At 42.5% G+C, this 12705-nt stretch overlaps 1 protein-coding gene across 15 annotated transcripts in view; it reads left to right on the forward strand.

Moving 5' to 3' along the window:
- The window catches only part of LOC140490074 (adhesion G protein-coupled receptor L3-like), a 652730-nt gene that overhangs the window by 554267 nt on the left and 85758 nt on the right, over positions 1–12705 (forward strand). For all 15 annotated transcript variants that reach the window (XM_072589074.1, XM_072589083.1, XM_072589073.1 and 12 more), the window contains one exon: positions 7099–7308. In XM_072589074.1, the coding sequence (XP_072445175.1) occupies positions 7099–7308 (210 nt within the window). The remainder of the gene's footprint in view (positions 1–7098; positions 7309–12705) is intronic.

Genomic DNA, 12705 nt, shown 5'->3' on the forward strand with positions numbered 1-12705 from the left:
ATGTCACCATCAGGGTAGTGATAGCATTTGTACGGCTCTGCCTGATAATCAAACAGCAGCCAGGATTCACCAAATGGAGAAGCAAGAAGTCCTCCAATATTGCTGCATGGAAGCTTTTAGCTCAGACTGAGTCTAGGCTCCGAGTTGTGAGTCATCAGAGGATTTTGAGATCATCACTAGTTCGTAATTAGACCTTGAGTGACTGTTGGTTGAGCTGAGCTTCATATGGTTGATCTTTACACTGTTTTTGGCCCAATGTCAAATCCAGCCAACCAGAACTGTGGCCTCTGAAAGTGCCCAAACCTCAGGCCAGGATGCCCAAACACAGTCAGGGTGACTATGAAAAAGGTCATAGATTGAACTCTGGTCAATCAGATCATCTTCGTGAATAGGATCCTCATGGATTACTGTAGGTTCCAAGCAGGGGATGTTTTTTGTCAGCAGGATTTCCCCAGAAATTTTGTCATGACCTTCTGGAACATGAAGCAATACTAATGTCTCCTGAAGCTATTTGAGGAGAAATGAGATACGATGCCCAAGTCCCGGCAGCAGGTGTCCTGACCTCCCTGGGAGGTACATGCAGCTTGAAGGAGGCAGCATCAATGCCATGGACTCCTTTGGAACCTGGACCAGCATGCCGCAGGTCAAGGTGTCCCTGAAGGTGGATATCCGCAGGACCATCTACCTCCCACCCTCCAGCTTTGTGATTGGAGGGAGCTGAGGCTACCTGATCTCTGCGGGGCAGCTACAGTGTGCCTACCTGTAGGAAGTCAAGGCAAAAGGTGGCAATCTGCAAAGTGACCCTCTGCAGAAACTGTGGACAGGAGGGTCATCTGACTAAGGACTGCAAAGAGACAAAGAGCTTCAAACTGTGAGGGGACTTGTACAAGGCCTGCCCAAGATGGGGCAGGGTGAGATGGGGAAGGATGCACATATGCACAGAAGTGGCAACGCAAGCAATGGATCCCAAAGGCATCAGTGAAGCAACTGAGAAAAGGGTCAGACGGACGAAGGCCAGACTTGCAAAAAGAGAAAGGAAGACGCCCAGAGAGTGAGAAACACATTGAATCTCTACCTGAGAATGCAGTCAATGGATGAGGAGACAGTGAACAAAAAGGGAAGATTACTGGTGAGGAGAAACCTCAAAAGGAAAATGCTTCAATTGTGCAGGGCCATCACATGCTAGCAGTGGAGAGGAAAGAGACCGTTGTATGAAGGACACACCAGCCACTTTTCTTCTGACAAACAAGACTACCAGCCTAAACAGAAGAAGAGGTCAACAAGAAAGAGAAGGAGATGAGTACTTCCACCCCCGAGCTGGAAACTCTGAACATTTTGAGGGGCCTGGTATAACTCCACCTCCTGATATCGGGAACCACGAGGTACCCAGCACAGCTCCAGCATGGTGGTCACCAACTTCATTAGTCTGACCAGGAGAAGACCTTTGACAGGATGTCGCACACTTGCATGAGAGATGTGTTCTCCAAACTGGGTTTTGGAGAGGGAATCCATAATTAGATCTGACTGTTTTACGTGAGCATCGTTAGTGCCATCTCAATCAATGGGTAGGAATCTGAAAGCTTCCTCATCAGCTCTAAAGTTACAGGGATACCTACTATCTCTCTGCTGCCTTGTCTGTGTATTGTCTAGAGCCTTTTGCTAAATACATCAGGAAGCATGTGAGCCTGAGGGGGAAGAGGCAGAGGAGGCCTCCAGGTCCGGGCCTCCCAGTACTTGGATGGCATCACCCTTTTCTACTTGGATCTGCTGTCAGTGCAGACAATCATGAACATCTGCAAGCAGTTCAAACTGACCTCAGGAGCCAAGGTAAATCAAGGCCATGTTCTGGGCCAACCGATTGTTTACCCCTTCACCATCAGGGAAGATCATCTGAAGATTCTGGGACTATGGTTCAGAAGGGCTGGGGCATGCACCAAAATTTGAGATGAACGTATCACCAAGGTGAGGCTTAAATGGGCAGATGGGAGCACTGCTCCCTCTCCATTGTGGGTAAGAACCTCATCATCAGATGTGACGTTCTCTCATTTGTTGTACATGGTACAGGTCTGGCCCATTCCCCAAATGTGCACCATTGCAATCACCTGAGCCATCTTCCACTTCATCTAGAGGTCTGCGATGGACCTTGTCTGTTGAAACACCATGTATAAAGCTCCGATTAGGGTTGGGGAGTTGTAAGAATGTATCCAAAGGTGCCCTATCCTGATGGCCATCTTTGTGGCTGCATCAAGCTGCAAGTCGACCCTCAGTATGTGAATACTGAGTGTCATTGTGTACTGAGGTTCTACCTGTCCCCAATCTTGATTTGGATGGGCCTGGTCTCATTGCCATGGAATGCTCCAAGTAGTTGGACTGTTCCATATCACCCGTCGCTCTTGAAAACATTTTGTGAAGGGCAACATCTTTGACCACAGGCCCATCAGGCAGTGGTTAGTATGTACTATCCTCAAGAGCCTGTGGGAAAAGCCAGAATTGATCCTGTCGGATGGTTCCCTGAGCAGTCATTTGGCAGAATGACTCATTGTTAGAATAAAGCACCAAAGCATAGCTTGGCTGGTGCTGAGAATGGCACTATCTGTGAGATCATTCCTGAACATCGAGACACTATTGCAACTGCTTGCTGCCCTGGTGAAGAGATTGTCATACATCTGGAATGTGTTTGTGTAAAGAAGGTTTGGAGAGAGAGGCCATGGTTTTTGTTGAGGTTCAGCCTGAGAAGTTCCATGACACAGGGATCTGTGCTGCACGGGCTGTTCCCCAGGATGCACACCGAGACAAACAGCAGCTTCGCCTGGAGGACCATCAACATGGTGAATGATGCTGTTTTGTATGCTCGAAATTTATTGTTCTTCCAATGTAAAGAGTTGACCTCGACTGAGTACTGCAGATTGACACATTCCAAAGTTCAGGAAAACGTGCTAAGGGATATACTAGAGCGAGGAGAAGCTGCTACCAAGACACAGTGCGTAAAGACCACCATCTAAGATCTTTCTGCCAAAGTACAATGAGTGTCTATATTAGACCCTCTCATTACTTTAAAATGTGTCTAAATAGCGTCTGACAAGTATAGAAAATGCTTTTGTTTGCAACCACAGAAAGCCTTGAGGAATGTCAAATTCCAATGTGTCTTTTTTTTCTCTACAAACTTGGTGTAAATCTTCTTTAGAACTTCTTTATGTACTTAAAAATGATTTTTATGAATAAAGTATATTTGTGAAATAAAAAGGTGATTATAAGGTGACGTTCTCCCAACTGTACAGTACTTGATGCAGAGCACTATGTTGTTCTTGTGGTCAAATAATTGAAATATATATGTTTAAAACTCATGAGCCTCCCATCTAACAGTTAAGTTGACCACAGTTGTCATTGTCTCTATTCTATCGAGCTTTTTTTTTCACTGTTAATGTTGCCACTTTTTATCTCTGGAGAGTTAACTTAAGGTCTAGTCAAATGGCAACGTGCTAGAATTTCTGGAGGTGAACAGTTTACAAATGCTGGCAGTCAGTCATGCTGTAGCTGCCTTTCTATCTCACTGCAACATCCGCAGTATAAAACTGATGTTAGTTGGGCAGCTATGGGAACTGAAAGCTACTGAAGTCCTAAGAAAACGGATTGATAATGGCTGCAGTCTAATTTAGGTAAACTTGGATCGGCAGGAAAGTGGTGACACTCATCACCATCTATTCTGTCGACTCGGATTCAAGTCATTGTGAGATCAGTATCCAATCAAACAGACATTAACCAGAAGTATCTGCTTCTGCACCCACTGCAGCAAATCAAACTTTGACTTCAGCAAAACCGAACTGACTGCAGCTTCACTGTTGTATAGTTCAACATTAACAGCCAAACTACAGCTGTTACAATGATAGATTATTGACTGCAGCTGTTCCAGTGCAGCGTCTTTACCAACTCTGGTAATGTTCTGACACAATTCTTTCAATGTTATAAATTTTCTAACACGCAGAATGCAACTTACTGTCTGCATGCCCTTTTATTGTTTGAAGGGTCTTGCAGCATCTTTTGTAGTCTTGCATGTATTCTCAGCAGTGTGTATTATATATCTTGAGTCAAGTTGTTAGACTGATGATAAGTTGTTGCAAGTATAATTGCTGTTGCTAATCTAAACAACCAGTTTACAGTGACAGTGGTAAAGCACAGATTTGCTGTGAAGCTCCAAATGTTCCATTAATCACAGGGGTTTTACTGATCTCCTAATGAAAGGTTATATATTTTCTTTAAAAATTCTGCTGGTGCAGCTTCATGCTATTTCATGCAAAACAACCAAAGTTATGTTTGATTAAACATTGTTGAAAATAGCTACGAGGGTTGGAGTTTACTTCATAGTCACAGGAGTAAGGCTTGAAAGGTTTATGGACACCTAGGATTACACTACAGCTTTATATTTCCTTATCCTTGATCTCTGCCATGTGTTACTGTTTTATGTCTTAATAAAATAAAACCATTTCATTGACATAAAGATGTAAGTACAATAAATTACATTGGTTGGTTGCAGACAGTGGGTGAAGTTATTGGAATATCATTTTTACAAGCTAATCCCACATGGTTTGCAGAAGAATAAAATGGTATAATTTCACAGCTTTACAATTCTAGAACAACCGAATAAGTTTTCCATTATAATCAGACCATTGAGATGGTCTGACTTTTCTTGTGCAGTAGATTGGTGTTCCTGATCACTCTGAGCTGATGGTATCACTGAAACTCACAGTCCCAATCAACTTTCTTGATGGGCAAGTTTCTGTCTGTTCATGGCTGATGGGCTGTTGAATCTCAATGTACTTGGAAACCACACATTTAAAAACTCTCAGGACTTTTTTTTTCAAATTGTAAGAGTAAGTGTAAATATTTCTGGGGCCAAACTTCTAAGAGGTTCACTCCTAATTGTATAGGACAGTGCTCTCCATCAAAGCTGACACCTAATTAATATGGGACAGCCAGTTACCTCAAGCTCCGATTTATTCTTATACCTAAAAGCTTAAAGCTCTGCAACACTTCAAATTGGGGAGATTGTCTCTCATTCCGACTGCTGACCAGAGTTCCCTTTAAAGTCTGCCCTTGTTCAAGCATGCAATAGTCTGACAAGGTGCCATGTGCTTAAGCTATTAAGTCTGTGCACTTCCTGATGGACTAGCCCATGAGCTAACAGCTGATAGACTCTCCACATGACAGGAAGTTAACAAGTGAGAGCCAGACCTGATATGATTCATCAAGTGGAATTGGCAACCAAGATTAACTTCTGTTGTCTCCACAGTCTGGCGCGAACCTGAAATGAAACTGCAACGCACTTCTTCCTGAAATCTTCGGTTCCCATTCCTGATTGTTAGTCGAACTGATCTCAAACTCTTGTTTCTCTCTCCAACTCTTTTGGTCCCTGGCTCTACCGTGCTTGTTTCAACTTGTTTCCTTAATAAGCTCATTTGCTGCTTCCTTCCAAAATCTTCATACTCAACACTTCAGCCCTGACACTCCTGCTTGCAGACCCTCTCAATCTCTGACTCGTTTCTTCCCTGTTTGTGACACTTCCCACAAACCTCCACTCACAGCATTAAAAAGAGTGAAGCAATGAGTGGGAATGTGATTGGCAAGAGAGAGGCAGCAAGGTGAATGATCAGAGAGAGAGAGCGCTGGTAAGCTGGAAAAAAGCCATAATGGCAAGTGTTGGTGAGTGGGAGGATTGGTGAGTTGGAACATTGGTGAGAGGACATGATAAGGAGGGGAATAAGAGAGCTGAAGGATGGAAACAGTGAGACAGAGCAGGAGGCAGCAAGCTGTAGGTATGTTCAAAGAGGTTAGATTAGGTTCCATACAGTATGGAAACAGGCCCTTCAACCCAACAAGTCCACACAGACCCTCCAAAGAGTAATCCACACAGAACCATTCCCCTAACCAATGACTTACATCTATCCCTGACTAATGCACCTAACCCACACATCCCTGGACACTATAGGCAATTTAGCCTGGCCAATACACCTGACCAGCACCCAGGTTTGATTCCCACCTTGGGTGACTGTCTGTGTGGAGTTTGCACGTTCTCCCCATGTCTGCGTGGATTGTCGGAGGAAACTGAAGCACCTGACGGAAACCCACGCAGACATGGGGAGAACTGCAAACTCCACACAGACAGTCACCCAAGGTGGGAATCAAACCTGGATCCCTAGCACTGTGTGGCAGCAATGCTAACCACTGAGCCACCGTACTGTAAATTGTCAAGAGTCAGTGAAAATTAATGAGAGAATTTCAGGATTGGAAAAGAAAAGGATAAAAAAGAAAGCCTTGCAATTATGTACTCTGCAACTCACAAAGTCCTGAAGCTCTACCAGTTGTGAAGTACTTTTGAAGTGTAGTCACAGCTGTAAAACGGAAAAGGAAGTGGCCAATTTGTGCACAGCATTCTCCCACAAACTTCAATATAATGGCCAGATAATCTGTGTATTTTAGTGATATTGATTGATGGTGTAGAAACTAAACACACAAACCTTTGGCTTGGAGCCGGGAGTACTATAACTGAGCCAAATCTAACACAGATGGATATAAAAGGTCCCATGGCACTTTCTGAAGAGAGTAGGGCACTTTCTTGCAACTTGACCAAATCCACCAAAACTGCCTGAAAAGGAAAACTGCAGTGTGTTGTTATATCAGCAAATGTGGACATTCCACAATGATTATACTTCAGAAGTTTTATCTGCAGTAAAGTGTTTCAAGGCACACTGAAGGAATGGAAGGCGTTATGGAAAAGCAAGTTGTTTCTTAAAAAAAAAGATTGACAATTATAACTCATTAGTCTTTGGTTCTATGCCTATCTTGTCATTATTGCAAGATTATGAAAATCAATGATGTACGTAAGTACAATAAACTGTTCCAATAAAGAAAGCATAAGGTAAGGGAAACCACATGTGAGTATTTTTTAGGTTGAAAATAATTTTCTGAAATCAAAAGTAGCAACAATGATTTGTGATTGATTTATTTCCTTATCTTGCCAGGTTGCAATAAGAATAGATTTCTGTGCCGTATACATTAATAACGCTTGTCTGTTAATTGATCATTTCCTTACTGTGTTTCCAGTTTAGTGACCCTGTCCATGAGCTGCTGTTGGAAGTTATTACCTGGGTTGGAATCCTGATATCACTTGTCTGTCTCCTGATCTGCATCTTCACCTTTTGTTTCTTTCACGGACTTCAGAGTGATCGAAACACCATTCACAAAAATCTTTGCATCAGTCTTTTTGTGGCTGAGTTGCTTTTCCTAATCGGAATCAATCGTACAGATCAACCGGTGAGCATGTCTAGTTTCCTACTTAAAGACCTAATGGACTTAATTAAAATGGTATTCACATTGAATCCTTTTATATTAAAGGATGTCCCATGCAGCAGTTTCTTTCACTCATACCTGAGGACAAAGTGTATTTTTCCAAATGGTGATCCCCTAATATCTCAACTAAATTGTTCTGTATGTGAGAACTTTGAGAATGAGAGCAAGATATTCCCTCGCTGAAGATCTTTGCAGTTAAGGCTGATCGTTAGGGTCAACTATTGGAAAATTTAAAGACTAAAGAACCTTGAACCCTTATGAATCAATTTTTGTCTCTCATCCAACCCATTGAGCCGTTGACACCAATCTTCTTTACTATCAATCTGATCAAGATTAAGAAACTCGCAATAGTCCTGGAATTAAGCCCTACAAAAAATTTGGCAGGTGCTTGTAGGACTTCATTTTCTTCTCTGTTTTTTTTCTCATCATGTGAAAAATGCTAAGCCAATTTTGTAAGGATGTCTGGCAATCTTTACGGAACAATTGAAACCAACTTGAATCTGTGTCATCATTCACTACATTGGAAACTCTGTGTATGCTAAGCTTCTAACTCAAGTCAGCTGTCCTCACACCAACCATCACCAATGTTAACATTCATGGGAATGTTTCATTCTGTCACAGAACCAGTGAAAATGTTGTAGACACTTATCCAATCACTTTCTTAAAAGGCTGTGTGTCGACAACTTTAACAGTTTCAGGTTTAAAATATTTCCTTGGATGAATACCACTTGAAGTATAGCAGGATGGTGCTCACGATCAACTTTGAAGCTGTTTTATATAATTAAGATGTTAAAATGCAGAGACAAAGTATGTTCCACTTAATTGACTCTGTCTTCTCTCCTTTAAAGCTTAAGAAATAGTAAACCATGTGCCTTTTCGTGAAAGCTGGTTTGAACATTCTGTTTCTTTCAGGTGACTTAAAATGACGAAAACTGTGCTATTAAATTTAACTATTATTTCTGACACAAGGATGACACTCTCTCTCTCTCTCTGTTCTATTTCTAAACTGTTTGCCCAGTCTAGTGCTTTGACCCCAGTCGGATTATTGGTCAAGATGTTGATTTCCATCCGTTTGTGATTTACATGTACTCCTCAGAGTGAGAGTTTTGACAGGATATCTCCTGCTGGTCCATGTCAAAAATGCCACGTCTTAGTTTTCTCAGCTAAAACTACTCCACAGTCATCCCACTAATGATTCCCTAAAAAAACCTCCCACCCCCGCACTGATCCACCTTCAGTTCTTCATTAAGAAAGAAGTTTGAGGAGCTTGTGTAATCTCTACAAGTTGGGACCATAGCCTGTTGGATCTTTTCCTTCTCCTCGTTCACTATGCCAGAGGTCTTCAGGGAAAGGGTAGAGAGTGACACTGGGTGACTTACTCTTGAAGAGAGATGGCACAGACAAGATTGAGCTGAATGGCACCCTTCTGTATTGTGACTGTTCTGTGATCTTGTTCAATTATTCACACTCTTAATTGCTCTCCGTTCCAAACTTAGCCTAACCCTTCCCTGTCTCTAATTATTCTCCTGGCAATCCTAATACTGTCTTCGAGTCCATCACATCTGGCAAAGCCTCCTCTTGTCCCCTTGACCACATTACCACTAAAGTCCTAATTCCCCTGCCTGGTGGTATGCAGGCTGCACAACATCTATCATCACCGTACCTCAAAGAAACTCACTCTTGACTCCTTACAAGCTGCCCCATCTCCAACCTTCCCTTCTGTGAAGTATTGTTACCCCTCAAACATGTGCCCTTCCTTCTCATGATTAAAAAATTCATTGTAAGTTGAAGTCAGTGCGAACTGTCTGTAGGTTACGACTCTCCGCTGATTAGTGGCTTAATTGACATAAAAGAAGACGATTATGGTTGTGGAAAACATTGCAGCACCTGTTCATTGTTGCAAGAGGTCCTCAGGGTAGTATCCGAGCCACGACCATTGTCAGCTGCTTCATCACTGACCTTTCCTCCATTGTATCAGAAGTGGTCATTTTACTGGTGACCATAGAGTCTTCAGCCCAACATGAACCTCCTTAGATACTGAAGTAAAACATACCCATATGCAACAAGATGTGAACAACATTCAGGCTTGGGCTGCGAAATGACATGTGACAGTCAGGTGTCAGGCAATGGCCTTCTCCAACAACAGAGAATCACCTTGATATTCAACAGCTGAATTATCATTGCTTAATCCACCACCATCAGTAAGATCGGAGGTTACTATTGACCAGAAACTTAGTTAAAAACAACTACTGCAGATGCTGGAAACCGGATTCTGGAGTAGAGTGGTGCTGGAAAAGCACAGCAGTTCAGGCAGCATCCGAGGAGCAGGAAAATCGACATTTCAGGCAAAAGCCTTTCATCAGGAATACAGGCAGAGTGCCTGAAGGGTGGACAGATAAATGAGAGGAAGGTGGGGGTGGGGAGAAAGTAGCATAGTGTACAGTAGGTGAGTGGGGGAGGGGATGAAGGTGATAGGTCAGGGAGCGGGGTGGGGGAAGGTAGCAAAGAGTACACTGGGTGGATGGGGGTGGGATGAAGGTGATAGGTCAGAGAGGAGGGTGGAGTGGATAGGTGGGAAAGAAGATAGGCCGGTAGGACAGGTCTTGGGGACGATGCTGAGCTGGAAATTTGGGACTGGGGTGAGGTGGAGGAAGGGGAATTGAGGAAACTGGTGAAGTCCACATTGATGCCCTGGGGTTGAAGTGTTCAGAGGCAGAAGATGAGGCGTTCTTCCTCCAGGCGTCGGGTGGTGAGGGAGCGGCGGTGAAGGAGGCCCAGGACCTCCATGTCCTCGGCTGAGTGAGAGGGGGAGTTGAAATGTTGGGTCACAGGGCGGTGTGGTTGATTGGTGCGGGTGTAGACCAGCTACATAAGTACTGCGATTACACGAGCATGTCAGATGCTGGGGATTCAGTGGTGGGTAATTTGCATCCTGACTCCCCAGTGCCTGATCACCGTTAACAAGACACAAGTCAGGAGGCTGACAAAATACTCCCCACTTTATGTGCAGCTCCACTAACATTTAAGAAATTTAACACCATTCAAAACAAAGCAATCCACTTGATCAGCATCCCATCCAGAATCACAAATGTATGCCATCAGCATATTCTGGAACAGTGTGCTGCAGCATCTCACCAAGACTACTTCAATAGTACCTTTCAAACCCAGAACCTTGGGCACCTGAAAGGAAAAGGGCAGCAGATGCCTGAGATTACCATCACTCTGTAAGTTGCCCTCCTCATCACTCACCATCCTGAATTGGATCAATTATCGCCACTCCTTAGTTGTCACTGGGTCAAATCCTTGATCCCCATCCCTTCCTCATAGCAATGTGACTCAACCTGCATCACTTGGACAGATGTAGTTTGAGAAGGTGTTTCAACAGGACCTTCCCAAGGGCAGTTGAACGTATGTACCTTGCCAGGTACAATCAATCCCTTGAACATTATTTGAACAATTCCCGACTTGAATCATTTCAATTAGATTTTCATTCAACCTTAGCTCTAAAACAACCTTAACTGAATTTCCAAACCATGGTGACTTAGATTTTGCTGTAGATTTTGGACATGGACACAATATTTTCCTGCTTTGCCCAGTTTGGTGGGGCTGTCACCCCAGAGAAAGAGCAGTGACAGATTTTCCGTTGAGAAGTGAAATCTTGGCTCGAAATCTAGCAGGGACCAACTTTAACATGACTAAGCGAGGGCTAGGTGTATACCCTGAGTCTGTTGTACTGTTCATAGCTGACCTGCAATTTGACTCCATATATGCACCTTTGTCCCATGTTCCATAAAGGATTTGATAGATTTTTGTTAACCAGTCTTCATTTGAACCTGACAATTCACCTTAATTCAAGAAGGGACTTTCACATTTTTTGCAGAGAAATGTTTCTATTCCAGAAAGATCGAGTATGAATTTTAATAGACGATACCCTTTAGGCTTGTACAATGCAACCAATGGAAATAATTTCTCTTTGTTCCAATTTATACCTCATTTGTCCAAAGTGAATGTGACAGAACATGCAGGGGCTAATTTTCAACTTCACTGACTGGGAAGAAACCTAGCAAATCTGGTTTTCTGTTTGTTGTAGGACTTGTTTTTGTTTCTCTGGAATGTAAATTGGTGGGTACTAGAATAACCACTGGGTGCTCAACTTTAGATTATTGACCCAGTGAGAAGGTTGAAAATGGCATCACATAATACTCAGTGATTGTAACTAAAAGTGTCTTGCCTTCTCTACTTATGAATCACTTACACCTCCTACAATTTTAATCCTCTCCTCCATATACACTAGTGCCATACATTTGGTAAAATTATGGTCAGAAATCATTTGTACTAATCATCAATAAGCAATTTACAAACTTTTACATTCTGTAATCCTCAATTGAATCAACACTTTCAGATGAGCCAACTTATGTACTTTAAGTTTTAACTTGTTCAATGTCATTTTTCCCTGTTCTGACAAACATTTCTGACTTGTTTTTGACAGATAGGATCGCTCAGAGTAGGTATTATTAAAACGTAGCCGCTCCTTCCCTTCAATCCACCACTCTTCAGGCGAGATTACTGTTTTTGTAAAGCATTGTGAACAGCAGGAATTTTTCCTATAATTCTTCAGCACTTTTCAACTGTCTACTTAGCAGTCAAATTGGTGCTTAAAGGAATGATAGATTGTCCATTTAAGCTAGTGTTTGTGATGCATCCTGTTGGTTTTCTTAGTGGTTGGCTGTGTGTTTAGTGTTTAACTGTTTTAAGTCAAAACAACCAAAGTCTATAAAGTTTAATGATTCCAGGAATGACTGATGGGTTTTGGAAAGCCGGCTGTGAAGTGGGTCAAAGCCCACTGCGAAATCTTTGTAGTGACAGTTGAGGGTCATGAGTTGAGTCATTATATTTGTTAAAATTCCAGAAGCATTCCCTTGCTGAGAGTTAGTCAATTAACATTGTTTTTGCTACAATAGACAAAGACTTTATGATTCAAAGAAGATAACCTACACTGGTGGAGAAAGAAGAATACAACAATTGATCTTTAATGGACACAGCCCTTATCTCCCTAATTGTATTTGCTTAAACCCCACTTCCTACATTTCTCACCCAAGATCATTTCTCTTGCATCATTGTTACTCTACTCCCTCTCAGGCACAAAAAAAAGCTCTAACCAAATACATCAGTGGCCCTCTGTAGAAGTCATGGAGATTTTTGAGATGGTTGCATACTCAATATCCAAGGTAAACATTAAATTTCTGCCTCCACTGAATGTGCAAACATGTTGCCTGAAAGGGCCTTTATCACATGTGACCTCAGCTCGTCATTACGAAGAACTTATGATAATTGTAATACCTGACTCTCACCAGGATTGTA

This window comes from Chiloscyllium punctatum, chromosome 2 (genome assembly GCF_047496795.1).
Source record: "Chiloscyllium punctatum isolate Juve2018m chromosome 2, sChiPun1.3, whole genome shotgun sequence".
In the NCBI taxonomy this organism is placed as follows: Eukaryota; Metazoa; Chordata; class Chondrichthyes; order Orectolobiformes; family Hemiscylliidae; genus Chiloscyllium; species Chiloscyllium punctatum.